The sequence below is a fragment of the Fusarium subglutinans genome (assembly GCF_013396075.1).
Source record: "Fusarium subglutinans strain NRRL 66333 chromosome Unknown NRRL66333_c0000378, whole genome shotgun sequence".
NCBI classification, from domain to species: Eukaryota; Fungi; Ascomycota; class Sordariomycetes; order Hypocreales; family Nectriaceae; genus Fusarium; species Fusarium subglutinans.
This window is the reverse complement of record NW_023502441.1, coordinates 1-24192: the sequence shown is the minus strand read 5'-3', so window position 1 is coordinate 24192 and position 24192 is coordinate 1. Positions and strand designations below refer to the sequence as shown.

The following is a 24192-nucleotide window of genomic DNA, read 5'->3' as shown; positions in this document are numbered from 1 at the left end:
ATAGACTTACTTTTATTTTATAAATCCTACCCTATACCTTACTATTTAGTAGTAATAACTTTTTACTTTTTTAATACCTTCTCTTTTTCCTTTTTTATTACTATAGTATATTCTACTACTTATAGTGAATTTATAGGCTATTTTATACAAGCCTTAATAAGTATAAAGATAATAAGGTTTAAGGTATAAAATAAGTTATATATTAATTTTCTATAGTAAGAAGTCTTTTTTTAAAAGGAGATATATAACTTATATAAATCCTAACTCTAGACCTTAATTAAAGATATTATATTATTATATAGGTTATAGATTTCGTGTTCAAGAAGGCTTAGAGGACGACTACAAGTGCCTCGGTTCATGGATTAAAGAGAGTATGTTACAACCTACTACGCTAAATCACTGAATCCTCGTACTGGCATGTGGCGTTTTTACTGCAAAATAAGCATTAAGGCATATGACGTCAACATCAGCTACAGCTTTGACACATAACTCTACTGCCTTCGCATGGATTTCCCAAAGCTTCATGCTATTCTGCACTCGCCGAGGTCTACCCCGAGGACTGCTGTAATCAGAATACCACTTATGCTTCCTACGCGTCATGACGTCCTCTACTGGCGGGACTACCATTCTCGATCCGCATACTCTCCTGAAAGGCCTAGAAGATCAGCCCTGGTTCGAGAAGAACATTCCTCTACTGGAAATACCCGATAAGCAGATCCAAGAGGTGTACTACTACCGTTGGCAGACCTACAAAGAACACCTTGTTTACACTGGAACGGAGTATGGTTACGTGGCCAGTGAGTTCTTGAACCCCGTCAGCTACGGCGCACCGTATGGTGGTATCGTGGCGGCTGCAGGTCATCATACCACCGAAGGTCGGTGGATACGTGATACGAGATATGGCCAGGATATCGCAAAGTATTGGCTCGCTGGGCCAGGACAGTTCCCAAAGCCAATGAGAGACGATGTCAACAAAGATACCTGCGACTGGGCGCACGAGTACAGCTTTTGGGCTGCCACTGCGCTGTGGAAACAATACTTGGTCACAGGAGATAGAGAATTCGTAGTCGGTCAGCTTACGAATCTGGTGAAGCAATATCGAGGCTGTGATAACCATTACTCTGACTCACTAGGCCTGTATTGGCAGGGACCTGTTTGGGATGCCACGGAGTATACAGCTGCTTCTTACGAGTCTAGTGATCCCTACCATGGAGGTGCCGGCTTTCGGCCTACGATTAACTCATATCAGTATGGAGATGCCATTGCCATAGCAAAAATTGCTGCTTTGGGTGGAGACTCTGATCTTGAGAATGAATATCGACGCCGGGCAGAAAGTCTGCGAGTCGCAGTACAAAAGCACCTTTGGGACAATGAGAGCAAATTCTACAAACACCAGGCCCGTGACGACAACCCCTCCGGCTCCCTGCTGGGTACCAGAGAAATCATGGGCTATCTTCCCTGGATGTTTGAAATGCCGTGTAATGAGTCCCAACCTGCTGCCTTCTCCCAGCTCAAAGACCCCCAAGGATTCTTTTCAAAGTTTGGTCCAACTACAGCTGAGCGAAGAAGTAGGTGGTTCATGTATGAAGCAGAGAACTGCTGCAGGTGGGACGGTCCTTCATGGCCATTTGCAACTTCGCAGACTCTGACTGCCATCGAAAATGTCCTCCATGATTATCCAGCGCAGAAATACATCACTCCCGAGGACTACTACGAAATGCTGCATCGGTACGCTCGAACACAATACAAAAATGGGCAGCCATACGTCGCCGAAGCTCATCATCCTGATGAAGACAAATGGATGTATGACGGCCACAATCACAGCGAAGATTATAACCACTCGACCTTTGTCGATAATGTCCTAGCCGGGCTTATAGGACTTCGAGCCCAGTCTGGTGAAACACTAGTCGTCAATCCCTTGACTCCTTTCAACTGGGACTACTTCGCTGTCGAGAATGTGGCTTACCACGGCCATTCTATCACTATCCTATGGGATAAGATAGGCTCAGTCTATAACCGAGGCCAAGGCTTGAGAGTTTACGTTGATGGTCAACTTGCTGGGAGTCGAGGAACAATCGGTCTTATAAAAGTCGAGGTCGGTCCATCTCTCCCAACGCGTGTTCCCTCCCGAATAAACATCGCAGCAAATGGCCAGCGGGATCCCCAACTTCCAATTGCTTTTGCTTCGTACACGTCTCCAGCAGATGATCCTATGCGGGCGATCAACGGAATGATCTTCCGAACAGTAATTCCACAAAACAGCCGTTGGACTTCGTATAATAGTCCAAACCCAAAAGACCATTTCGGAGTCGACCTGCATGAGGATCAAGCTATCGATAATGTGCGATTTTCTTCTACGATGATTCAGATGGTGTTCGGATCCCTACCAGTTACGACCTCCAGTACTGGACAGGGAATGTTTGGGTGACAGTCCCCGGACAGATTCGCAGCCCGATGCCAACCAGCTCAAACGCTGAGACCACGATCAAATTCCCCTCCATATCGACTTCTCGACTGCGTGCTGTGGCATCTAATGCTGGGTCTGCGGTTGGATGGGGTTTATCTGAATTTGAGATTTGGACATCAATCAAATAGCCTCTCTCGATAGCGAAATAAATGGCCTTTGAAGCCTCTGTAAACTGTTACTTTTGAAGGTACTTCGTCTTTAAACTGTAGTTTATCGCACAAGAGATTGGCTTGAGACATGTATGAGCTGATTATGCTTATCTTAGCGCGCTTTTCCTTATCTCAAGCCCGCCACCAAATTAATCTTACTGCAGCTAGCTCCTCTTCGTCTCTTACAACCTCGTTGTCATGCTCACGTGTGCTAAATTGGCTTGCCGTCTCATAAGACTTGACTAGGCTTATTATAAGCTGACTTTCATCAATAGCATCATTAGCCATCTGTTTCCCACTCAAGTCGGCTCCATTGGCCCAACTTAGCAACCACACTCAATGTCGTGGACATGAACGACAACTTTGCCGATGGCATTGCCAGTGGCTCAATTTCTCCCAATATCACACCAAGTACTACAGATCTCAAGAGGAAACGTGAGAATAGCACTGCATCCCTAGCCATATCACGGGAGCCTAGTGTTTCATTCCATATCGGGAGCGAATTGCGACAGACTCCCCAGTCCTCGTTCCTGTCATACGTATGGTGCACTGGGCTTGACTCTGACTGCGTATCGTGCGGAAAACCTTTCCTTCCCGACGGAGAACCTCCGATACGAACCATAGCCGCTGGGAACAGCATTTTTCCACCGTTTGTCATCGATATCACTCAGGAACCAGTATCGCCGTGGAATCTAAGAATCTTCAACAGACACATGTCCTGTATAAAGGCTAAAAAGGTCAGCTATGTCCCGATTTCTCATGCCTGGCATCAAAAGGTGGCCACTGCGCAGGACCTTCGTCTGGAGAGCATCGACGCTTCCAGGCTGGTTTATCAAATACCAACCCGGACTCTCTTGGCACTCACGGCTATGTTTCCCGGTTGCGAAGTCTGGCATGACTACTTGAGCGTTCCGCAATGGCGCCCCGAGGTTCAGGAACGGCTCCTCCTTTTGATACCGGAGATATATAATCATGCCGCGAAAACAGTGATCCATCTGGACGACGTCAGAGCAACCCATTTCTCTTGTAATGTCAAGGACTCCTCCTACGACAAGTTCATCGCTGACCTTGCGGCCACTATTCGGTCCCGGTGGTTCGACCGCATGTGGGTGACACTGGAGTACATTCAGAGCAATGACGTCCTCATCCTCACGGAGGATTACACGATATGTGATGATTATGCCAGGGATGTATGCCAGCATCTAGACACTGCGCACTCAAAATGGGTCAAGAAACGAAGTAATTCGACTGTCACAGAGGACATTTGGAAGCAAAATACGACTCTAAAAAGGATGACTTCATGGATAGATATGGAGGCTTGGAAGAATGAGCACGAAATGCATCGAACTCTCGGGTGGGCAATCGGAATACTAGGTCACCGGAAGTGTCAGTATACAAGAGACTACTTCTTGGCTCTCGGGAAGATGCTTGATTTCCGACCAGAACAAGACCCTCTTATTCTCATCGAGAACCGCTTTTCATACTTCTTTTCTCTGGCGATATATGCGCTACAACAGGGCGATTATTCCCCACTATTGTTCATCCCGTCACCAGGCGAAGAAACGGACCCCCGAGCACCGTGGCTGCGTGGATATTCTACGGGAACGTGGAAGCTCTGGGACATGGGCCGATGTCATAGGAAAGCGGCGTCTCAGCCAATCATTCGGGACGGCAAGATCCAACCCAAACTACAGACGGTCGGTGTCATTGAAGCCTTTGAGTACTACGACTTCGAAGGAGACGCGGAGTCGGTCGTGGACTATATTGCATCCAAGATAGTCCGGGCTAGCGGCCAGAATACACAAGCTCTATGTGACGCTATGGATCGCATATTCCCTCGGAGCGAAGAGAAAGCATTAAACATGGAATGGAAAGACACAAACCCTGAACATGGCTCTACCTCTACATTTAGGTATGATTTGGATAAGATACAGAGACTTTTAGAAAAGTTTGAACCGTTACTAGACATCAAACCAGGGCAAGAAGCAACTCAACAGAGGTTCGATATTGCGAAGAAGATGATCAGAGCCTTGAAGCTAAGCAAGGAAGGCAAGCACGCAAGAGAGTCGCGTCTGGAGCTTGCAGCCGGAGAAGCAGACTGGTTCTTGCGGGAGTACGGGACGCCAATGGAAGGTATTAGTCAGATCAGATGTAAGATTTGTAGGCAGCGGTCTGTGTTCCGACTGGTTATGTGGGGGGAGCCTATCCCAGATGTAGCGCAGATCTATAGAATTCCTGGGCTTCTTTATGATGAGAATGTTCCGGATGGTATCGGGATCGTCGTGGAGCATGATAGGATAGTTGGAAAGATGATATATGGAACGCCGGCTTGTGGATGCTGTAAGTTCGAGTTTGTTGATATAGGTCCAGCGAATCTTTAGGCCAATACTGACAAACATTAAACACTGCATGCTTCTTAACTATTGATCCTCTCCTCTATAAGTAATTTTTATCAGGTGGCAATCTATCGCACACTTGATCTAGATGAGCTTCAAATCAAGCTCGACAGAAGGCACTCCCTGAAAGTCGGAGGGCATCGTGTACGTGAAGTTCCAAAACTCAAAATCCCGAATCAGACTATCCGCACCGCCGTAGCCACCGGCAAATGAGAGGCTATAAGTCGAATTGATGTTGCCAGAGACCTTCACCTCCAAGCCTTGAATGTCAGCCCAGCTAGCGACGGTACGTTTCTTCTCAAAGGTTCCGACGACAAAGGTAAAAACGGAACTGGCTTTGCCGTAAGGGTACGATAAACTGAGCTTGCCAGGCTTCACGCGAGATTGGAGAGCCATCTCGGTTGGGTATAGCTGGAGAACTTGTTAGCTTTGGGTGCCTGGGACAAGATTTGGTGTTCATACAGAAATAAAGGAGATCTCGTTTCCGGTATTCCATTGGACCACGGCAGGGTTGAAAGACCCCTGAGATTGCGATGGGCCGCCAATAACAATCTCATCATACGACTCGGCGCCGATAGTAAGATCCTCAGATAACCAAGTAGTAATGTTACGTGATGCAGTGTCGAAGGGAGGATAGTAAGCGCTCCCCGTAAAGGTATGCTCGCCCTGGAATTTTGAAAGCTTGCGGAGTGTCTTCTTCGGGATAAGTTTCTGGTGTGTCTTGTCGAGAGCCGCGAAAAGAGGCGCCCAGGCGTAGTCGGCCATGTGCGACATAACTTGAGGCTGCGGCAACCGTATCAGTACAATCTCAACTGCCAATGTGAGGGAATACATACGTGAGAAGTCAGAGAGGAGCTCTCTTTGCCAGTCAAAGTCCAGAACCACAAGGCCATCAAACTGAGATAGCGGTTCATATCATAGCCGTAAGCTCGGTCCCAGGGGCCAGCTATGTTCTTCATACCGGGATGCCATAGTTGGGAAACAGCATCCCAAGTTCTTTCAACCATTCGTGGCCCGTTCTTAGTCATAACTGAGTCCTTGGGCAAGTACTTGCTCCACAGGATGAGACCGAAAAGAGATACACCGGTATAGGTGCCTGAGTTGAACTCGGAGAGGGTGTCGTGTTTGTTGAAGAGATCGATGATGTCTTGAGCGTATTTTTCGCCACTAACGGTCATGTTTCTGTCATTGAGACGACGACCAGTCCAACCAGAAACAAAGGCACGCATGATAGACTACCATTAACCATGGTCAGAAATCGATAACGCACGAGGCTCTAGACTGGAAAGTACTTACAGGGTTACTATAAGAGGGGTAAAGGTTATCCTTGGTGTTGTCGAGGTTACCGAACCGGTATTCATCACCCTTTGTCGCGTTATGCAAGGAGTGCAGAATCAGATTCTGAGTGCTCTTGCTGAGCAAGTGAGGAAACTCTTCCATACACATGACCAAAGTCGTGCCAACGAAACCGCGCCAGTTAGGGTCCCAGCTACCGTAGATCTTGGGAGGATAAGCTGGGCTGCCAACGTAAGGCTCTTCAGGCTCTTGCTGATAGTCTCCATACCTGATACAGTGTAAGGGTCAAATCAGTTGTGCCATTGGCTTTGGGACATACCATTCATCAGCCGGGACTTTGTACTGAGCATCAATGGTGTTCTTGATGATCTTCTCAGCCTCGGCTGCATCCGACCCCTCGTTCCTCGCCAACAACCCGAAGGCATACCAGACCGAGCTACGCGTTTCATGGCGGAGGGCTACCGCAGCGCTGAAGTCGTATAAATAACCTGCTTTCTTATCGTAGAAGGTATCCATCCATTCCATTGACTCAGTGAAGAGCTGCTGCGCATTCGGCGACATGGACTTGACGTAGCTACCTGCAGCATTTCCATGACTGACTGCAAGAGCTGCAAGGCTGATGATAGAGGAGAAACGCATGACTGCCACTTTTTTTAAACCTGTATGAGTGGATGGAGAGAAGGGAAGGTGTGAGGAGGCCATGCCATGTTATAAACCATGCTATCATACATCGAAACTAGTTGCGCGAGATATTAACCCCATTCTACCATGAAAGCCGAGTTCGGCATCATGTCATGCAAGAGTCTGCCGATCAACATCTTCGAGTTCAGACCTTCCAATTTCCACGTATCGCAATGATAACCCTAGCTCGGTTCCCCGATGCTAACACATGAACCATGTGGAGTGGCTGGTTACCCCGCATAGACTACGGCCTTATCTGGCTCACAAGACCGATCTCTCAGTTCAAGATATCCTATCTAATCACGGCCTTCACCGGTGTTTTAGCCGAACCGGTCCGTAGTTGGCCGTTGATTGTGCATCTGTATTATCGCCCTTGTATCCGACTTGTCTCCGCGATTGGAGAGACTGGGAAAATGGGGTCACATAGACCCGTTCTGACCAGGGGATTTGCATATCACAATGCTTACACAACATGTGAGCGTTGTGCCGACTGCCCGATAAGCTATCGTTCGAGAATTAAGATAACGCGCTAGGGCATGAATATGCTTATATCTCGCGTGACCCCAGGATGCATAACGAAACCCTGACATTTGCAGCGCAATATTACAGAGAATAGATTTGAGCCAGCAGATCCCGACTCTGTTCAACGACAATGGCCGCACCAGACGATCAAGGCATATCCAGCATGAAGCGGAGTCTGGATATTTCGGAGACAAAAGCCGAGATCAACGCAGATGAACTTCGCCTTGCGCAAATGGGTTCGTCTAATCATCATTTCCGATTCTCGGTTATACTAATTCTTGTAATCAGGTCATACCCAAGAGCTCAACCGACACTTCAGTACCCTAAGTCTGATCGGTCTGGCCTCCACTACAACCATCTCATGGACGGGCTTGGGTCTTGGTCTGATCACCGAGATTGGAGCTGGGGGTCCTGGCGCGGTTATCTACGGCTTCATCCTCGTGACGATTCTGCAGTGCTTTCTTGGAGCGTCGCTCGCTGAGTTTGTGTCGTCTTATCCTACCGAGGGCGGTATGTATCACTGGATTGCGGCTGTGGCTCCAAGAAGAGCAACTGGAATCCTTAGCTTCCTCACTGGTTGGTTTAGCGTTCTTGGCTGTAAGTCATCGCAGATAAAGAAGGAATTCATTCACTGACGGCTCAGGGATCTTCACTACTGCATCCACCAACATCATCTACGCCCAGATCCTCATGGCATTGATCGCGCTGTACATAGCCGACCTCGAGATCAAGGCCTGGCAAACTTTTATCGTCTACCAAGGCTTAAACTTACTCACCGCTGCCGTTGTAATGTTCGGCAACAAGATCATTCCCGCCCTGAACAAGTTTTCGCTTTTCTACTTACAGATCGGCTGGCTCGTTGTGCTGGTCACCGTTGTTGCGTGCGCTCCGACACACCGCGATCCTGAATTCGTTTTCAGGACTTGGATCAACACGACTGGGTGGAACAACAACGCCATTTGCTTCATCACTGGTCTGGTGAATCCTCTGTACTCTCTTGGCGGTCTCGATGGTGTGACACATATCACAGAAGAGATGCCCAACGTATGTTTTGCTGATCCTTGAAGATACATGAGCAGCGACTGACTTGAAGCAGCCTTCAAAGAATGCTCCCCTGGCCATCGCTATTACCTTGATCATCGCGTTCTGTACTGGTCTCACGTATCTTATCAGTCTCATGTTCTCGATCCAGGATTTCGATCAGCTCACATCTGGTAATACCGGAATGCCCCTTGCAGAGCTGTTCCGCCAGGTCACCCAAAAGACTGGCGGCGCGTTCGGTCTCTTATTCATCCTATTCATTGCTCTCGGTCCATGCGTAATCAGCTCGCAGCTCAGCACTGGTCGAATCTTCTGGGCCTTCTCCCGCGATGGTGCCATCCCGCTTTCCAAGGTGTAAGTCCACAACAGAGCGATTTGACAGGTTCGTAGCTAACCCATACTTGTTCAGCTGGTCCAAGGTCCACCCAAGCCTCAAGATCCCCTTCAATTCTCAGCTTGCAGTCACGGCAGTCATTGCTGCTCTGGGATGTTTGTATCTCGGCTCATCGACTGCCTTCAACTCGCTTCTCGGAACGGCCGTCACCATCAATAACATCTCTTACATGTTCCCAATTCTCACCAACCTGCTCACCGGCAGGAAGAACATGCACAAGGGCGTGTTCCACATGGGTCCAACTATCGGGCCCATTGTCAACACCGTAACGGTCTGCTGGCTTACGTTTGCCATCATCTTCTTCTCCTTCCCTTACGTTATGCCCGTCGAGGTTGCAAACATGAACTATACCTGCGTCGTCGTGGGAGGCCTGGCAATCTTAATTGGCGGATGGTGGCTGAAGGCCGGTAAGGAGTACACTGAAAGAATGATGAAGGCAAAGGAAGAATAAAAATTGAACCAAGGCTCTGCTGATGTAGCGATATGTTTATAGAGATGAAGCCCATTATTCCGTTCACATTTCATTGTACGCAATATAAATAGGTTGATAGCATGACTCGTGCTTAGGATGTAACCATATTGACAGGGTTCGACCTCGTATCACGACTCTTGGCAAGGAGTTCATTTCTGTTCTGGGAATACTCACCGTATAAGGGGCTCGAGCGCTGCCATCTCCCCTTTGACATATTAAAGCAGGATCAGCTGAACTAAGATCTACGCAGTCGTTGTTCTCTTTAATCATCCTCCAAGATGCGCTTCTATCCGACATTGGCTTCCGTGGCCTATCTTGCCTCTGGCGTTCAAGCGCATTTGCCCCACTACAACTATGCGCGAAACGCCAACGCTTTGACCGTCTCCCTAGAACCTGTATCTGGGCAGTCAGCTCAGGTCAAGGTCACTTTAAAGAACGACGGACCTACTGATCTGAGTCTCCTCAAGATTGGTACAATTCTTGATGAGCGACCCGTCAAGAAGCTCTCATTGAAGGATCAGAGCGGCATGTACCAATCCCAACACGACAGCCAAGTTACTAACATAAGGCAGGAAATGAGTTACCGTTCATGGGCATCGAGTTGAGCCTATACTACGATGGACTTAAGACCAACCACTTTGAGACGCTTAAAACCGGGTCCTCCATCTTTCGAGTTGTTGACTTGTCCACCATGTACGACTTGGAGCCTGGTACATACTCTGCATATGCAGAGGGTAGTCTTCCCGTCGGGTCTGAGGAGTCCAGCAAGCCGCTTCCCGCTTCCTTCAAGTCCAAGGCTCTCTCTATCAAGGTTACCAAAGCGTCATCAGCCGAGGCAAAGCAAAAAGCATCGAAGCGTACCATTCTCCAGGGTGACTCATGCACCGCTGAGAAGCTCGAGCTCACTGCAAATGGCGTCAAGAACTGTGAAACTCTTTCTCGAGCCGCAGCGAAGGATGCATCCGACATTCACTCCGCGAGGTTCGTCGAGTACTTCAAGTCAAACGAGACCAAGGCTCGCGAACACGTCACAGGCCGACTTCTTGCCGTCGCCGAAGAGTGTTCTACTTCTAACAGTGGCAACACACGAGTCTTTTGCAGAGATGAGATTGGATACTGTGAGAGCGATGGCCCCTTGATCGCTTACACGACCTGGGTCAACGGCTATGTCACCATGTGCCCGCTATTCTACGATACGCTGCCTCCTCTACCACTAAAGTGCCATAAGCAAGACCACGCCACTACGACTATTCACGAGATGACGCATGCTAGAGCCGTGTATGAGCAGGAGGTTTCGACTCAGGATTATGCCTATGGCTATGAGAACTCTACTGCTTTAGATCCTCTGTCTTGTCTTTACAACGCTGATTCTTATTCTCTTTACGCCAACGGTATGTTCCTTATGCTCCACGGCCCTGTTAATAAATTTGGTGATCTGACAGTCCTCAAGCGGTTTATCTGGATTGTTGATAGTGTCTGATGTGACTTGAGATCGTCAATGATGGAGCCACTACCTGTCAGCTAGAGACTTCTAAATGAGGGCCAATCTATTTAACATGCTACCATCTTATCGCAATCAGTAATCGTTCCATAGCATATTTATCCCTCTGTGGTTCAATTCCTCGTTAGCAAGGCCTTTGTAATGCTTAGAGCCTTTACTCCACTTAGAATAACCAGGGTAGGCAGGACTTAGGGACATAGGTCTCGGCTTGTAATATTTAACTATCATTGTGAGGGCTCATTTCTCTTTACCTTGCTACAAGAAACTTCTTTTCCGCTCCCAGCCCTACGGGACCCTGTCGGCGGAGGCTTAACTCGTGGCAAGGGACGCGACACTCAGATTGCCCAATCCCTGGCAGAAGCTTCTATCGGTGTCTCCATCCCTCCTACACGTGCTTGTATGTAGTTTGCTGATTATTTCTGTTCCTTATCTTTTTGTGCGTTGGAGCTGACGCTCCTTTTGCCCTCTCAACCTTATCACATTGTCTTATCTAAGCACATGACGGAGACTGCCGCGGGCTTTGCAGCTAGTATTGTCATACACTACGAACTTTACGAGTCAATGCGTACACAGTGAACAGTGCAAAGTAGTCACGATAGCCTGCTATTGAGTGTGATATGTAAAAGGAAAATATGTAACATAGAAGTGTAAACCACCTTTCTTATTCCCCCCCCGGTGATCGTTGATCCTGCAATTTAGTTGATGTGGGCATTGAAGTTGGTGACAGTGAGCCTAGCATTGCTGCCACTATTAACTAGTTAGTACTTGTTCGTCGGGATGAAGCAAGTTGGACTTACGTGAAAGGCTCGGTACCGAATTGGAAGCCTGTAGTTGTAATGTTAGTCTTTGGGTGGGTAGGCAATAGAGTACAGAGACACATACTGAGGAGATACTGCTTGCTGGCGGGGTAGCCCTGGCTGTTGGCCATATAGTTGAAGAATTGCTTGACATCAGAGTTGAAGCTGTTGACAGGGCTGGGGGCGACGAAGCTGAAGACCTTCATGCTGCCGTTATAGCCGACCCAGAGATCCCAGCTGCGTCCCTCAATAGTGACGGTGGTTTGCTTGGATCCAATAGGCTGAACATTGCCATATCGGGCGAGCCTACCCCAAAGCGTCTTAGCACCAATGTAATATCCGATATTAGTCAGGGGCAGTACTCACCAGATCATAAGCTCATAGTCACCACTCGACGTAGAATGGTTGGGGTCAGCAGCCGTGAAGAGATCGTAGGCAACGTCAGCGCGAACGTTGGTTCCGCTGTAGGACCAAGCAGCAGCAGACTGCATGTTGCTGATGGAGCTGACGATGCGCTTGGTGCCAACCTGCAGAGCAGAGTTAGGATACGACTTGACGTCGTTCTGGCCGCCGGACCAGGTCCAGTCAACGTGCCATCCGGCGCCGTTGCTGTTGGACCAGTCGATGTAAGTGCACTGAGATCCAGAGCCGGAACTCTGACCCCAGCGGTTGTTGTTGAACTCGTAGCCGCCGTTGGCGTAGTAGGAGTATTGGTCGCAAAGAGACTGAGCGAGGGCGAGGGGGGCGAAAAGCCCGGCGAGGAAGACAAGAGAGCCCTTCATTGTGAGTTTGGTATAAGATAGAGTGGTTTTTCTTAGAAGATAGACAATGGGTTGCTATTGATTTGAATCTCTGATGAAGGACTATATTTCTCGACATCTTATGCCTTCCTTTATACTCGGCTCCTAATGGAGAATCTCTTTACATGCTATACCGAATTGAACTACGGAAGTTTCTCCGCGAACACATCGAGGCCTCAATCTGGAGCTCATTCATCTCAACTCACAATAATGGCCAGTTACGATGAAGCTGTCGTACATTCAAAGAACACAGTCGGTCCTTTTCTCGAGTGCAAGGCTCACTTTCTTGCAGACTAACGGAGCTTTTTAAACAGGAGCCGACGGAATTCCCACCATCTTGGCTATAGCTCTGGCATCTATCTGGAACCGAGCGACACCGAAGTGAGATGAACCCCTGCTACTGTCACTCTGAAACAAACGCAGGTTAGAACACCATTTGCCATCACCCTGACTTTTTGGTAAGCGTTCTCCACTAGTCTTGGCAATACTTGGTGGAATCGGGGGTTGCATCCGGAGCTCTGGATAAACTAACCTGCTCGTTCAAGCTCGTTCATGGTAGTTATCCCGCGGGAGTGATGCCATGGAAAACAAGCCCCCCTGGCTTATATATGGGACTCCTGCCAGACCTGGTGCTCAACTCCCTAGTCGGCCTATCACGAGGTCTGCCAAACGGAGGCTAGGGTCCGTTCTGGAATGGGACAAGTCCAAAGTGTGGGGAAGCGAGACCAGCTTCAGGAACAGGTTTGGGAAACGGTCCAACGGGCCGGGAAAAGCGTCAATCATGCTTCATTTGGACGTCAACCCAGGTTCATAATCGGCCCATTTACTCCAGGCCAAAGTCTATTCCACTGTACCTTGTATGATGGCTGATAAGATAGTTGGGAAGACGATAAGGCTTATCGTCGAAACCACGTTTCAAGCCACGGGATGTGGGGGATTGCGTGCTCTACCCGGGAGAAGGAATTAACTTATATATTTAAGAGCACTGCTTCTCTCAGACACTGTCGAGATCACTCTATGCTCGCTTCATCAGCTGTGACCAATTCTTTGCCAAGAAACGGTTAAATTGACAAAATGTTAACGTAGCAATCCTTTCACCTCCGCACATGCTTACATCTGGTATGTAGATCGTTGTTGTCAATGCATTCAAAGACTCAATTCCTACAGGCGCGCATAGACTCCTAACACGAGCTCCGGAAAAACACTGCTGCCATGATTGGAAAATACTCAATTGTGTTATGCATTTCGAGTATGATATAGCCATCACGCCGTGTTTAACAATTCTCCCGTTGCAGCTTCGCCCCATCAGGAAAAACTCGTCCGAAGTGAGGCAAGCTTATCGATAAGCCCAATGAGGCATTCAGCTCGGGGGTATCACCCAAATGATACGCAGTTTGCGATGTCAAGTTCCCTGGAAAAAAATAAGGTAATGCCTCTAATTTTACGCTTGTTTGGCAATGATTGCAGGCGAAATTTCAGTGCCAGCGTCCAAGAAACAGACCTCCTCAGCAATTGATGGAAAATGATCTACCGGCTAATAATGAAACTATTGCTGTTTCGAAACATCCCCATGCAAGTCTCAGTGTGGCAGGGGATGTAGCCCTCGGACCCACAGACTCCGGATCCCTCATTCGACCATTGATGGACATTGTCGGCTGTTTGGAGAAATGGATTGACTACCGGGTGAACTTGTTTGGAACACGCATGACTATGATCTGTGCAGGATGGCTCCTTTGGGAAACCCCTGGTGAGGAGTCTTCAGGGCTGGCACGGGTGAAGCTTCGGCAGCTGGAAATCAGGGCAACGTCTAGTGATACGAGAACTAGTATATAATCATCTTTAATTCTTCACCTTCAAGAGATTTTTATTCTTCTTCATCACACAAGGATCTGCTAGACAGAACCAACTACTCTCTTCTTCTTCTTCTTCTTCTCCACCAGGAAACTCCAAGAACAGGCTCGGTCCCTTCGTTCACGATGAAGTCTCTTCTCACCCTCACCCTCGCCCTCTTCGCCTCAGCTGGGCTCGGCGACGCTGCCTCAGCTGGCTGTGGCAAGCAGCCTCCCTCCAGCGGGGTCAAGACCATGCAGGTCAACGGCAAGAACCGCGAGTACACTCTCCAGCTGCCCAACAACTACCAGAACAACAAGCCCCACCGTCTCGTCTTCGGCTACCACTGGCTCAGCGGAAACATGGGCAACGTCGTCCAGGGCGGTTACTACGGTCTTCGCAACTTGGCTGGCGACTCTACCATCTTTATTGCCCCCAACGGTCTCAACGCTGGCTGGGCTAACCAGGGCGGCGAGGATATCACCTTCACTGATCAGATGCTTGCTTTCGCCAAGCAGAACCTCTGCATTGATGAGAAGCAAGTTTTCGCTACTGGATTCAGCTACGGTGGTGCCATGAGCCACAGTGTCGCCTGCTCCCGACCTAGTACGTCGTCGTCCTCATAAATCCCAAGCCGTGTATACTAACTCATCATAGACGACTTCGCTGCTGTCGCCGTCATCTCCGGTGCTCTCCTCTCCGGCTGCAACGGCGGTAACACTCCCGTCTCTTACCTCCACATCCACGGATCCGCCGACAATGTTCTCAGCATCCAGCAGGGCCGCCAGCTCCGCGACAAGTGGATCGGTACCAACGGCTGCCAGCAGAAGACAGTCAACGATCCCGCTCCCGGTGCCACGAACTACGTCAAGACCTCTTACACCTGCAGCCGCAAGCCCGTTACCTGGATCGGACACGGTGGTGGCCACGTTGGCGACCCTACTGCCAACGGTCAGAAGTTCGCCCCTGGTGAGACCTGGAGCTTCTTCAACGCGGCTGCTGGTACTAGCGCTAAGCTCCGCTGTTAAATACCCTGAGTATTTGCAAACCTTGGGGACAGCTAATGTTTTGGCTATCTCTAAGTCTCGCACTTGAGAAGTGGGGAGAAGAACTTACATTCCTTGTACATTGCAACCTGGTGGAAGTATTATTATATACAAATGGTCCAGTCCTACCGAGGGATCCAGCACATCCTTCACTGTACATAGTTAAATACCTTGGTGGACTCGGATGACAATACATCACAGTATATATTTGCACAGCATAAAGACTCATGATGAGATATGAATATGTTCAAATAGTGTGAAGTATTGGGCCAACGACAAAAGAAATTATGCAATTTGAGGCTTGCTGCCTGTTCCCCTCGGTCCATCCTCAAAGTCTCCTCTGCTACTTTTAACATTCGCTAAACGTGTAGCACTTCCTATCATAGAAAACCGAGGCCTGCTTCCCTTTACTCGACGTGACACCGAGACTCTTGAGGTTCTTCCCGTATAGTTGACACGTCTTATCCTCACCATACCCAAAGCTCAAACACTGTTTGCTCTTCAAACAGGTTTCGGCACAAGTACTCACGCTCTTCACGGAAGAGGCTTTGCCTATGATGGACTTGGGGGGGACACGAGCCTTTGCCACATTCCTCTTGCAAACTGAACGTGGAGGGGTCTTGGAGTTGGCGACAGCTGAGGGAGTACATGCTGCTGCAGCCTTCTTTGAAGTCGTGGATGCTTTGGCCGGGCTGACATTCTTAGCAGCAGCCTGAGTAGCTTTGGTGTTCTTGGTAGTGGCTGTTATAACACTCGAGGTCTTGGTCGGCTTCTTAGTCTTGGTACTGGTGGGCTTCTTGCTAGTAGTTAATGTCTTGGGCTTCTTATTCGAGGTAGCCTTCTTATCACTGCTACTGGACTTGCTCTGAGCGGTACCCTTTTGTTTAGTGGACTTGGTATCGGTCTTCTTCCTGGATGTTGGATCAAAGACAGGCGCCGGCTGTGATCCATCACAGTCAGCGAACAGACCACTACCGCCGCAGTCCATTCCAGTTCCAGACATACCGCCCTCATCATCAGATCCATCATCGCCAGTTCCGTCATTGACATAGCCAATGCAGCCTTCGGCGATGGGATCGCTCTCCATGGGATCAATGAGGGGAAACTTGTTTGTGTCATCACCAAGTGTGATAAAGGCCTCAAGGGTGTTTTCGAAATGGATGTTCCAAGCGATGCCGTAGCAATCGCCATCGACGTCCGTGACAATCTGGCCGTCATCAGTGACTGTCGCACTGACTTCGAAACTCCCTTCCAAAACAACTGACGGTGTGTCGACTACCCCTCCTTTTGCTGACCATAGGCCCGATAGCACATTGAGCTTGACTCCAACACTCGCTGGCAGGCCTAGAGATGCCTCCATCTTGAGCTCACCGGTGGCTTCAGTTCTGTGCGTAAACACCGGCGTGAGGCCATTAGAGTGGCTGTTGCTCGAGTCTAGCAGATCGATCAAGATGTCAATGTTCTCCCACTCAACCGAAGCTCCAATAAGTAAGGTGCCAGTTGCTTCAATAGTCATTCCAGCTTGGACATCGAGACCGATATAAGGCCCAACCGTGCATAGAAGTGGAATGCCAAAGCTCCAGGGAGAGAACTCGGCGACAGGATATGTCCATTCCTTCTCATACGTGACGAACGCCTTCAGGCCAAGGTTGAGTCCGGCTTTGAACTGAGCGTTGAACTGGATCTGAGCTTTCTCCATTCCGCTGAAGATACTGGCTTCAATGGTACCGGTGAGAGACGCCTGGCCGCCAAATCCGCACTCCACGCAATAAAGAATTAGACCATAGGACAAGTCGCGCTCTGCAAGTGTGGCGTTATCCCAACGTTTATGGTGGCCATTTGGGTCAGCGACTTCGCCCTTTTTATACGAATCATCCTCTTCTCCACCTTCAGAACCCCATTCGATGAGCTTTGCAGCATTTGGCCACGGCGCATCTTCATCCGTACCAAGAATTTCTTCGTTGTTGAGATATTGAGACCACTGGTAAGACCAAGTCTTGCTCAGGCGCTTTTCAAGCATATGCGGCTCAAACATCTGTATCAAGTTAGTTCAGACCCGGGCAATGGGAAACAATGGTTGCAACTCACGGCTCTCTTATCGATGGCCCGCCTGACGTTTAGGGTTCCAATTTTGCCAAAATCAAGCTTGAAACGCTCATATACATCGGCATATTCAGTCGTGGAACCCTTAGCAGTGAACGCCTTCGTGGTGTCGTTGAACGTGATGGATTGAGACAGGAACAAGTCATTGGCATGATCTTCGCCGCACCCGTCCACGGAGGTAATGAATATGATCTTCCCCGCGCCCTTCCACTGCGCCTTAGCATAATTATAGGCAGCGGAATTCGATATCACGCCACTCAAAGCACCCTTGGTGCAGGCCACACTTGACACAAAGACGGAATGGTCAAGTGGGATGACGGGGTATCGAAAGGTAAAGTTGGCTTGAGAGAAGATGGCGTTGTCGCGCTTTCGCATTCGTTTCGACCCAGGCTCTGAGTCTGGTGTACCAGCCCAGGCCAGAGTAACCTGCTTATCGAGAGTGAATACCGAGAAGTCCTTTGGATCAACCTCCGGGGGGATGATGGGTTCGAGAGTTGTGCTGTTATCGCTAGTACTTGTAGCGTTGGCATCATCTCGACGATCGAGAATTGGAAGGTCATGGCTTGGAGCAGCGGACGCGCTAAGGATAAAGAAAGGAAGCACAATGAGAGAAGAGAGGTTCTTGGTGAGCTTCATGATGGGCACCTAATGATTGGGTTCACCAAGAAGCCTGTGCAGTGAGGTGAAATTGAAGAGAAAGGAAAATACTACTGGTGACATAGAGCACAGCCCGAGATCAGGACATGAGAGTCTAATAGGACCTGAGAAAACCAGGATCGCTCTGTCACATCGCGGTGGCCCCTGTCATCTTGCTGAAGCGGACAGACTCTCTGTGGTCAGCATTGTGACTATTCCTAAAGCCCGTCAACAGTTCCGTGAGCCGCCCGAGTAGGGTGTGACGAACAAGCCACCTCTGAATGACCTGATCAATGCGATTCTTTTACAATATAAAAGCTAGTATTAAGCAGAATCTAGACTCCAGTGTGTATTTTGAATGCAGTATCTTCTAGTTCAATCGTCCAGCTTTAGCTTTCACGACCTCGATACGTATCTACTTCACAGTTGGAATATGGCTAAAAGAACCATCACTTATCGAATTCCAAGCGTTCTCCCGTGTGCAGCAAAGCCATGTCTGATCTGAGACTGGTCACTATAGACCGTTGGTATGCATGGCTGAGCTAGCATTGTCCCGGGCCGCCACGTGCCGACCGTGCCTGAAGCAAGGACCTTTCTCGCCGAAGCCGAGTTCGCCTATGGGCAAGGAAATGAGTGGCTGAGATCGAAAACAACGAATTGGATGCATCGGTAAAGGTTATTTATGCGTATAGCAATAAATCCCCGATGCAATAAATGGTGGCGGGAAACGTGGCGCTACTATTTTAAGGTTGTCTAGTCATCGCTTGGGACGGGAGGTAATCTTGGCTAGATCCTCCAAGTCTCGTGCTCACCCGGAATAGGATGTTGAACCAGGTTAAAAAAAAGCTTGTTTGGATAAGCCATTGCTTGATTTTGCCCAGCTTGAATGGTCCGTGGGTCTGGTATGCTTTGTAATAGTCGTTAACGGGACAAAAAAGTCCATGCGATGTGGAAAGTCCTAATGGAGGTCGCCCAAGCTTTTTCTTATCATGCCGTAGATGAAATAATAGTTCTTATCATGAATAACGTACCTGACTTTAGCTTAACTCCATCCATACGCCTGGTACAGATGACTGTCATACTCATGGGCTTGATTAGACGACAAAAGAATAGTTATTGACCGTCACGATACTCAGAGACCTCCTATCTCTTGTTATCCTGTAAGTTAACTCGAGTCTTTGATCTAAATACCTTTGATAGGGTAGCCAACTATTCGTTATCATCCCGCCAGTGATTGATTGGCTCGCAGTTTCTTTCTGAATCTGGCCAAGACAAAAAGTGGCTGACCACGTTTTGAGAAGATGGGGAAAATGGAGCTAGACGAGGTATGGAAGAAAGACCACTTTGCCGTGTTCACATTCCGAGGCTGGGGGTCTGGACAACGCCATCGCGGCCGACCCTTCTTTTCAAAACACTTTGCACTAGTGCACTCTTGTCTACTGTATTTTGCTCCGTTCTTCAGAACAGGGGTATGGCTGTTTGCAGGTCGCTGTAAAGGTTGAGCGTCTAATATTCTGAATTCTTAGACTGCGTTGTATGGAGTGGCGAAAACCGCATTCATATAATATAGGGACCGTCGTGGTATATGTAGACCTTGAGTTGTATATAATGACTGGTGTTAGGTATTCCTCTAGTTAGTCCAACAGCACAACAATCCTTGTCCCCTCCCCATTCACCATGAAGACCACTTTACTCTCCGCACTGTTTCTTCCCCTTCTCGCACCATCCGTCATTGCAGCCAACGATGACGATGTGACTTGCCAGACGAAACTTGGCAAGGAATCAGTCGCAGATGTCCAGACTGTCACCGTTACCAAGACAGACAGTGTAGCCCCTACGACTACAACTACAATAATTCCAACGGTGGTTAAGAAGGCCAACCAATGGTCAACAATCACGGTATTCTCCACCAAGACCTTCACCGTCACTGGCAAAGGTGGCACCGACACTTTCAGCACTACTACCACGCTGTTCAAGGTGGCCACTGTCACAGTGACTGCTACTAGCACTACTACTACTACAAAGACAGGCACAAAGACCTCAACGTCTACTACTCAGATACCAACTACTGCTGGATTCAAGTTCATCTCAGACACTGTGAACTCAAGGTCTTTGAATGCTCAAAAGCGTGACAAGTTGTTCCAAAAGCCTCATGGTCGCGCGCTAATCAAGCCTGGAATGAAGGCTTTCAAATTCCCTTCCAAGGTTCAGTGTATGTTCTCTCTCATATACACCGTTATCTATACACTGACTAATCTCTTTACAAAGGCACCAAACTCCTTCCAAATGCCAACACAAAGGTTGTCCAAAAGACTGGTACTCCAGTTACCAAGACAGTCGATAGTATGCAGACAACCACTATCGTAAAGACAATCTCTACTACCACTACCCTCATTCCCAAAGACGTTTCCGTCACCAAATCCTTCACCACTTCCATGAAAGTCACCACCTACTCCACCAAGTGGAAGACAACAACCAAGTCTGCCACTGCAACCAAGACAAAGGTCATCTCTGGCCCTACCGAGTATGCAGCCTGCCAAGAAGCAAACATGTTTGGCCCCAACTTCAACAGTGCAAGCACAGGTTACTACGTCGCCAACGTTCTCAACAATGGTCCTGGCATCCCATCTGATTTCCAAATCGTTGCAAATGGTGCCAGCAGTGCTGAAGAGTGCTGTAGCTCTTGTATGCAGTTCACTGGCTGCGAGACGTGGAGCTTCCGTGCTGCTAACCGCAACTGTTTCCTTTTGTACCACGCTGGTTCGACGTGCAAGTCGCAGAGCAACCATCCCAACTACTTCATGTCCAAGAAGGGCTCTGATACTGGCGCTGGATTTATTGTTGGTAATGGAAAATGTGGCTTCACTTATAGTGGCAACAGCGACGGCTCGGTGTTTGCCGTTGATCTCTAAGTTTGTAGATAAATTCTTTCCTTTGTCTTAACATTCTGGTATTACCAGCATTTAATAGCAAGAATAAATTGAATTCACCCAAGTACAGTTAATCTACTTAATATCTTCCAAGGGATACAAGCGCTTATACGCCTATCAGAACATACAGCTCTCCCGTAGAGTCACTAGTCAAGAACAGCCTTCCAAATTTATCGAATGCCAGACCAGCCGGTCTAAAACACCCTGAAGGACACTTAGTATTGTCCGTGTTCCACATCAGTGGCACTTCAGCTTTAGGGTCGTCAGACTCCGGTACCGGCTCACCGTTGGCAAAGTCCACCTTGCTGAGGCGATGGCCATCACCAGGGTTGCGGTTCCTGGAATAAGTTAGTGAACATTCTTGCATCACTAAGTCATATCTGAGGGCACTCACCAGCTTCCATGGAATGCAATATATGCCGCATTACCGTCAAGGAACTTGATGTCGAGAGGCGCAAGGTGCGATCCGAATGTGATTCTTGGGGCCTGTTTCTCCTGGCACTCCTCATCTGTGAATCCCAGATCTGTCTCACCCTGTGGCGTACCAGCAAATTGCTTGCCAACCTTTGCCCCGCCGGGGAAGCCTTTGACGTTGGAGGTGTCATAGATGGAGAAGCATCCGGGATATCCGTAGTTCGCACCATACTGGGCGCTGGAGGTGTCGTTGGGAAGACCGTGGAAGTTGAGTTCCTCACCAGGATTGGTGTTATGAACATCGACGTCGTCACGGTAAAGGTTATCGACTGAGTTTTCAACGGACCACTGTAGACAAGGTCAGTTCGGAAGCTCTGCCACAAAGTCCAAGGTCCTGGCTGTGAAGAAAAGCTGCACTTACGATATTTCCTGTGGATGGGTCCTCTGCCCAGCCAACACTGTTACGAAGACCCCAGCCAAGTACCTCCGCCTCACCATACACCAGAGGAGCATCCGCTGCCAGCAGTTCATCAATGTTAAATACTCTCACCTGACTGCGCGCAACATCCTTGTCAACAGTCTCAACATCTAAGTTGCCATCAGATCCGCCAGCCACGAGCAACAGGTTAGGATTGCCAGCGAGAGGGATCGTCAGGGTACGGGTAGAATGAGTAGAAGTCGCACTCATCCCCGTGATGACGGTTCTGCGAGAGCCGACAGTGCCTTTGGAGGCATCGTAGTCGTAGGCGTATACCTCGCTGGGAGTAGAAACGAGAATGGTTTTACCGTCGGCGGTCAGAGCAATGCCGTGGTTCAGCTATGTTGACAAAGTCTTGTTGATATCATGTCCTAGCTTCTCAAGACCATATAGAATTGGACAGACGTACATTCGCGTTCGAAATCAAGGCGTCATCAGAGTCGATGCAGACATCGAGGTCTTTACCATCATCGAGGACAACCCTTCTCACGCCCTTGCTGCCAGCCTCGGCGATTAGGAGATTGCCCTCGGTATCGACAACAAGGTGCCGAGGACGCTGCAGACCGGTACGTAGTAGCTTGAACTCGACGCCATTGGCGGTAGCGATACTGGCGGTCGGGGTGAGGTTGCATTGCGCAGAGGTGAGGCCGACAAGAGTGGCTCCAGCTGCAAGGAGCACCTGTACTAGGCGTGTCATTATGGCCCTTTTGGTAAAATGTTAGCTGTTGCAAGTGGATAAACTATTGCACAAATGGAGGGCGACTGGCGAGGAAATATATATTGATGGGGGTAAATCACTGCCCTATGCATCAACATTAGCATTCCACTCTCCCCTCCCATTCACGGCAAAAAGTCCATCAGTGACATCATACCATTCTTCAAAAGACCGAGACGAGGTGAGAGAGGAAAAGGTCCCTACTCAATTCAAGACATTGTCCCGTGCTGTATCCTTGTAAGACGTGACATCGTCCAGGTATTGCCAAGACCACCTTCCCAGCCGTCCCTTGATAATTCTCCACTCGGACGATATTAATAAGCGGTATACAAGATAAGCTTAAATGCTTATGGTGCTAAGCTGTCAGCCACCCGAGGTCCCCCCAGCCTAGCGCTGTCAACATGGCATTCGAAAGACGTCTTTGCTCGACTCAAGAGATTCACATAAATTTTCCAAAAAAATCATGTTCGTCAGCAATTTCAACCGGGAGCTGGTCCATCTCTTGCATTATCCAACTTCTCCAAAATGCGCTTGTTCAACCACTTGCCCAATCAGGTAGCTATCGGCCGGTCCTCCGATGGCCCAATCGGGCAGGTGTTAATTCACGACTCCAATCAATACTTCCCTACTCCGTATTAACTTTTAGACTCCGGCTATTCTCTAGTTTCCATGTCACATTCCTTAATATGAGAATTACCTTAATCTAAAGAGGCTCTTATGCGTCATCGTACGCTCGGTAGTATTGTCTGGTAATGCCCGCTTCGACAAGCAGAGTTCTCAAGCAGATATAACAGCGTATCGAGTTTATACCCCGTAGTGCACATAGACTATCCAGTCAGACCAAGATTCTTCTTTATCACATAGTACGACATCTCTTGTACTTACATTTTATTGCACTCTCCTGGCCACTGTTTATTTCAATGCTAATGCTGTGTTAATTGTTGTGCCGGATGCCTAGCCAAGTATCCCGTAGCTTCCTCGTTGCATTATGCAGGCCTTTGGCAACTGTCCTATCCGTTGCTCCACTGTTTCTTAGCTTCCTATAAACAAGCCTTGCAATCGTAATACAGAGAAAATCCCTAACTGCCTAAAGAGTCCCGATCACATACTAAAGCCTAGGAGCTAGAAGGCTATCTATAAGATAAATACCCTTATCGATTAAGTCGTTATTTTGTATCTTTCCTATTTTGCATACACAGAGGTAAATAGGAAATAATAATTACCTTTATAAGTTATTATTAAGAATATTTAAGACTATAAGAAAATTAGTTTTAGTATTATTTAGGCCTAATAATTATAAATAGTCCTATTAGTATTTTACCTAGACCTAAATAGATAATATTATTATTACCTATTTATACTATTATTACTTAAAGAAATAATTAAAAAAAAGATTATATTATAAAAAAAAACTAATATAATTAATAAGTATACAATGCAGATAAGTATATAATATACTTTTATTAACCTTTTTAAACTATAGCTTAAGAGCTTAAGCTATAGTTTAAAAATACTAGCTTTTAC

General features: G+C 48.2%; 10 protein-coding genes across 10 annotated transcripts; 6 read left to right on the top strand and 4 right to left on the bottom strand.

Annotated features, from left to right (window-relative positions):
• Positions 1–598: 598 nt before the first annotated feature.
• On the top strand, positions 599–2428 carry FSUBG_13684 (coagulation factor 5 8 type domain protein; the record flags this gene model as incomplete). The annotated part of the gene is made up of 1 exon (XM_036678601.1): positions 599–2428. One exon carries the CDS (start codon positions 599–601, stop codon positions 2426–2428), a length of 1830 nt encoding a protein of 609 aa, XP_036530860.1.
• Positions 2429–2966: 538 nt separating this feature from the next.
• Positions 2967–4756, top strand: FSUBG_13683 (uncharacterized protein; the record flags this gene model as incomplete). Its single annotated transcript, XM_036678600.1, has 2 exons — positions 2967–4528; positions 4594–4756. 2 exons carry the CDS (start codon positions 2967–2969, stop codon positions 4754–4756), a joined length of 1725 nt encoding a protein of 574 aa, XP_036530859.1.
• A 340-nt stretch (positions 4757–5096) lies between these two features.
• Positions 5097–6947, bottom strand: FSUBG_13682 (uncharacterized protein; the record flags this gene model as incomplete). The annotated part of the gene is made up of 5 exons (XM_036678599.1): positions 5097–5423; positions 5475–5795; positions 5849–6247; positions 6309–6576; positions 6628–6947. The coding sequence occupies 5 exons, from the start codon at positions 6945–6947 to the stop codon at positions 5097–5099; spliced, it is 1635 nt and encodes a 544-aa protein (XP_036530858.1).
• A 694-nt stretch (positions 6948–7641) lies between these two features.
• FSUBG_13681 (choline transport) lies at positions 7642–9397 on the top strand (the record flags this gene model as incomplete). Its single annotated transcript, XM_036678598.1, has 5 exons — positions 7642–7747; positions 7800–8108; positions 8155–8555; positions 8608–8906; positions 8962–9397. The coding sequence occupies 5 exons, from the start codon at positions 7642–7644 to the stop codon at positions 9395–9397; spliced, it is 1551 nt and encodes a 516-aa protein (XP_036530857.1).
• Positions 9398–9696: 299 nt separating this feature from the next.
• On the top strand, positions 9697–10898 carry FSUBG_13680 (uncharacterized protein; the record flags this gene model as incomplete). The annotated part of the gene is made up of 2 exons (XM_036678597.1): positions 9697–9889; positions 9991–10898. The coding sequence occupies 2 exons, from the start codon at positions 9697–9699 to the stop codon at positions 10896–10898; spliced, it is 1101 nt and encodes a 366-aa protein (XP_036530856.1).
• Positions 10899–11614: 716 nt separating this feature from the next.
• FSUBG_13679 (murein transglycosylase) lies at positions 11615–12498 on the bottom strand (the record flags this gene model as incomplete). The annotated part of the gene is made up of 4 exons (XM_036678595.1): positions 11615–11666; positions 11717–11744; positions 11802–12022; positions 12083–12498. 4 exons carry the CDS (start codon positions 12496–12498, stop codon positions 11615–11617), a joined length of 717 nt encoding a protein of 238 aa, XP_036530855.1.
• A 1994-nt stretch (positions 12499–14492) lies between these two features.
• FSUBG_13678 (feruloyl esterase C) lies at positions 14493–15374 on the top strand (the record flags this gene model as incomplete). Its single annotated transcript, XM_036678594.1, has 2 exons — positions 14493–14952; positions 15004–15374. 2 exons carry the CDS (start codon positions 14493–14495, stop codon positions 15372–15374), a joined length of 831 nt encoding a protein of 276 aa, XP_036530854.1.
• Positions 15375–15741: 367 nt separating this feature from the next.
• FSUBG_13677 (uncharacterized protein) lies at positions 15742–18131 on the bottom strand (the record flags this gene model as incomplete). Its single annotated transcript, XM_036678593.1, has 2 exons — positions 15742–17427; positions 17481–18131. 2 exons carry the CDS (start codon positions 18129–18131, stop codon positions 15742–15744), a joined length of 2337 nt encoding a protein of 778 aa, XP_036530853.1.
• Positions 18132–19808: 1677 nt separating this feature from the next.
• On the top strand, positions 19809–21043 carry FSUBG_13676 (uncharacterized protein; the record flags this gene model as incomplete). The annotated part of the gene is made up of 2 exons (XM_036678592.1): positions 19809–20343; positions 20400–21043. 2 exons carry the CDS (start codon positions 19809–19811, stop codon positions 21041–21043), a joined length of 1179 nt encoding a protein of 392 aa, XP_036530852.1.
• A 124-nt stretch (positions 21044–21167) lies between these two features.
• Positions 21168–22650, bottom strand: FSUBG_13675 (Soluble quino glucose sorbosone dehydrogenase; the record flags this gene model as incomplete). Its single annotated transcript, XM_036678591.1, has 4 exons — positions 21168–21399; positions 21456–21823; positions 21897–22292; positions 22363–22650. The coding sequence occupies 4 exons, from the start codon at positions 22648–22650 to the stop codon at positions 21168–21170; spliced, it is 1284 nt and encodes a 427-aa protein (XP_036530851.1).
• Between the last annotated feature and the right edge of the window lie 1542 nt (positions 22651–24192).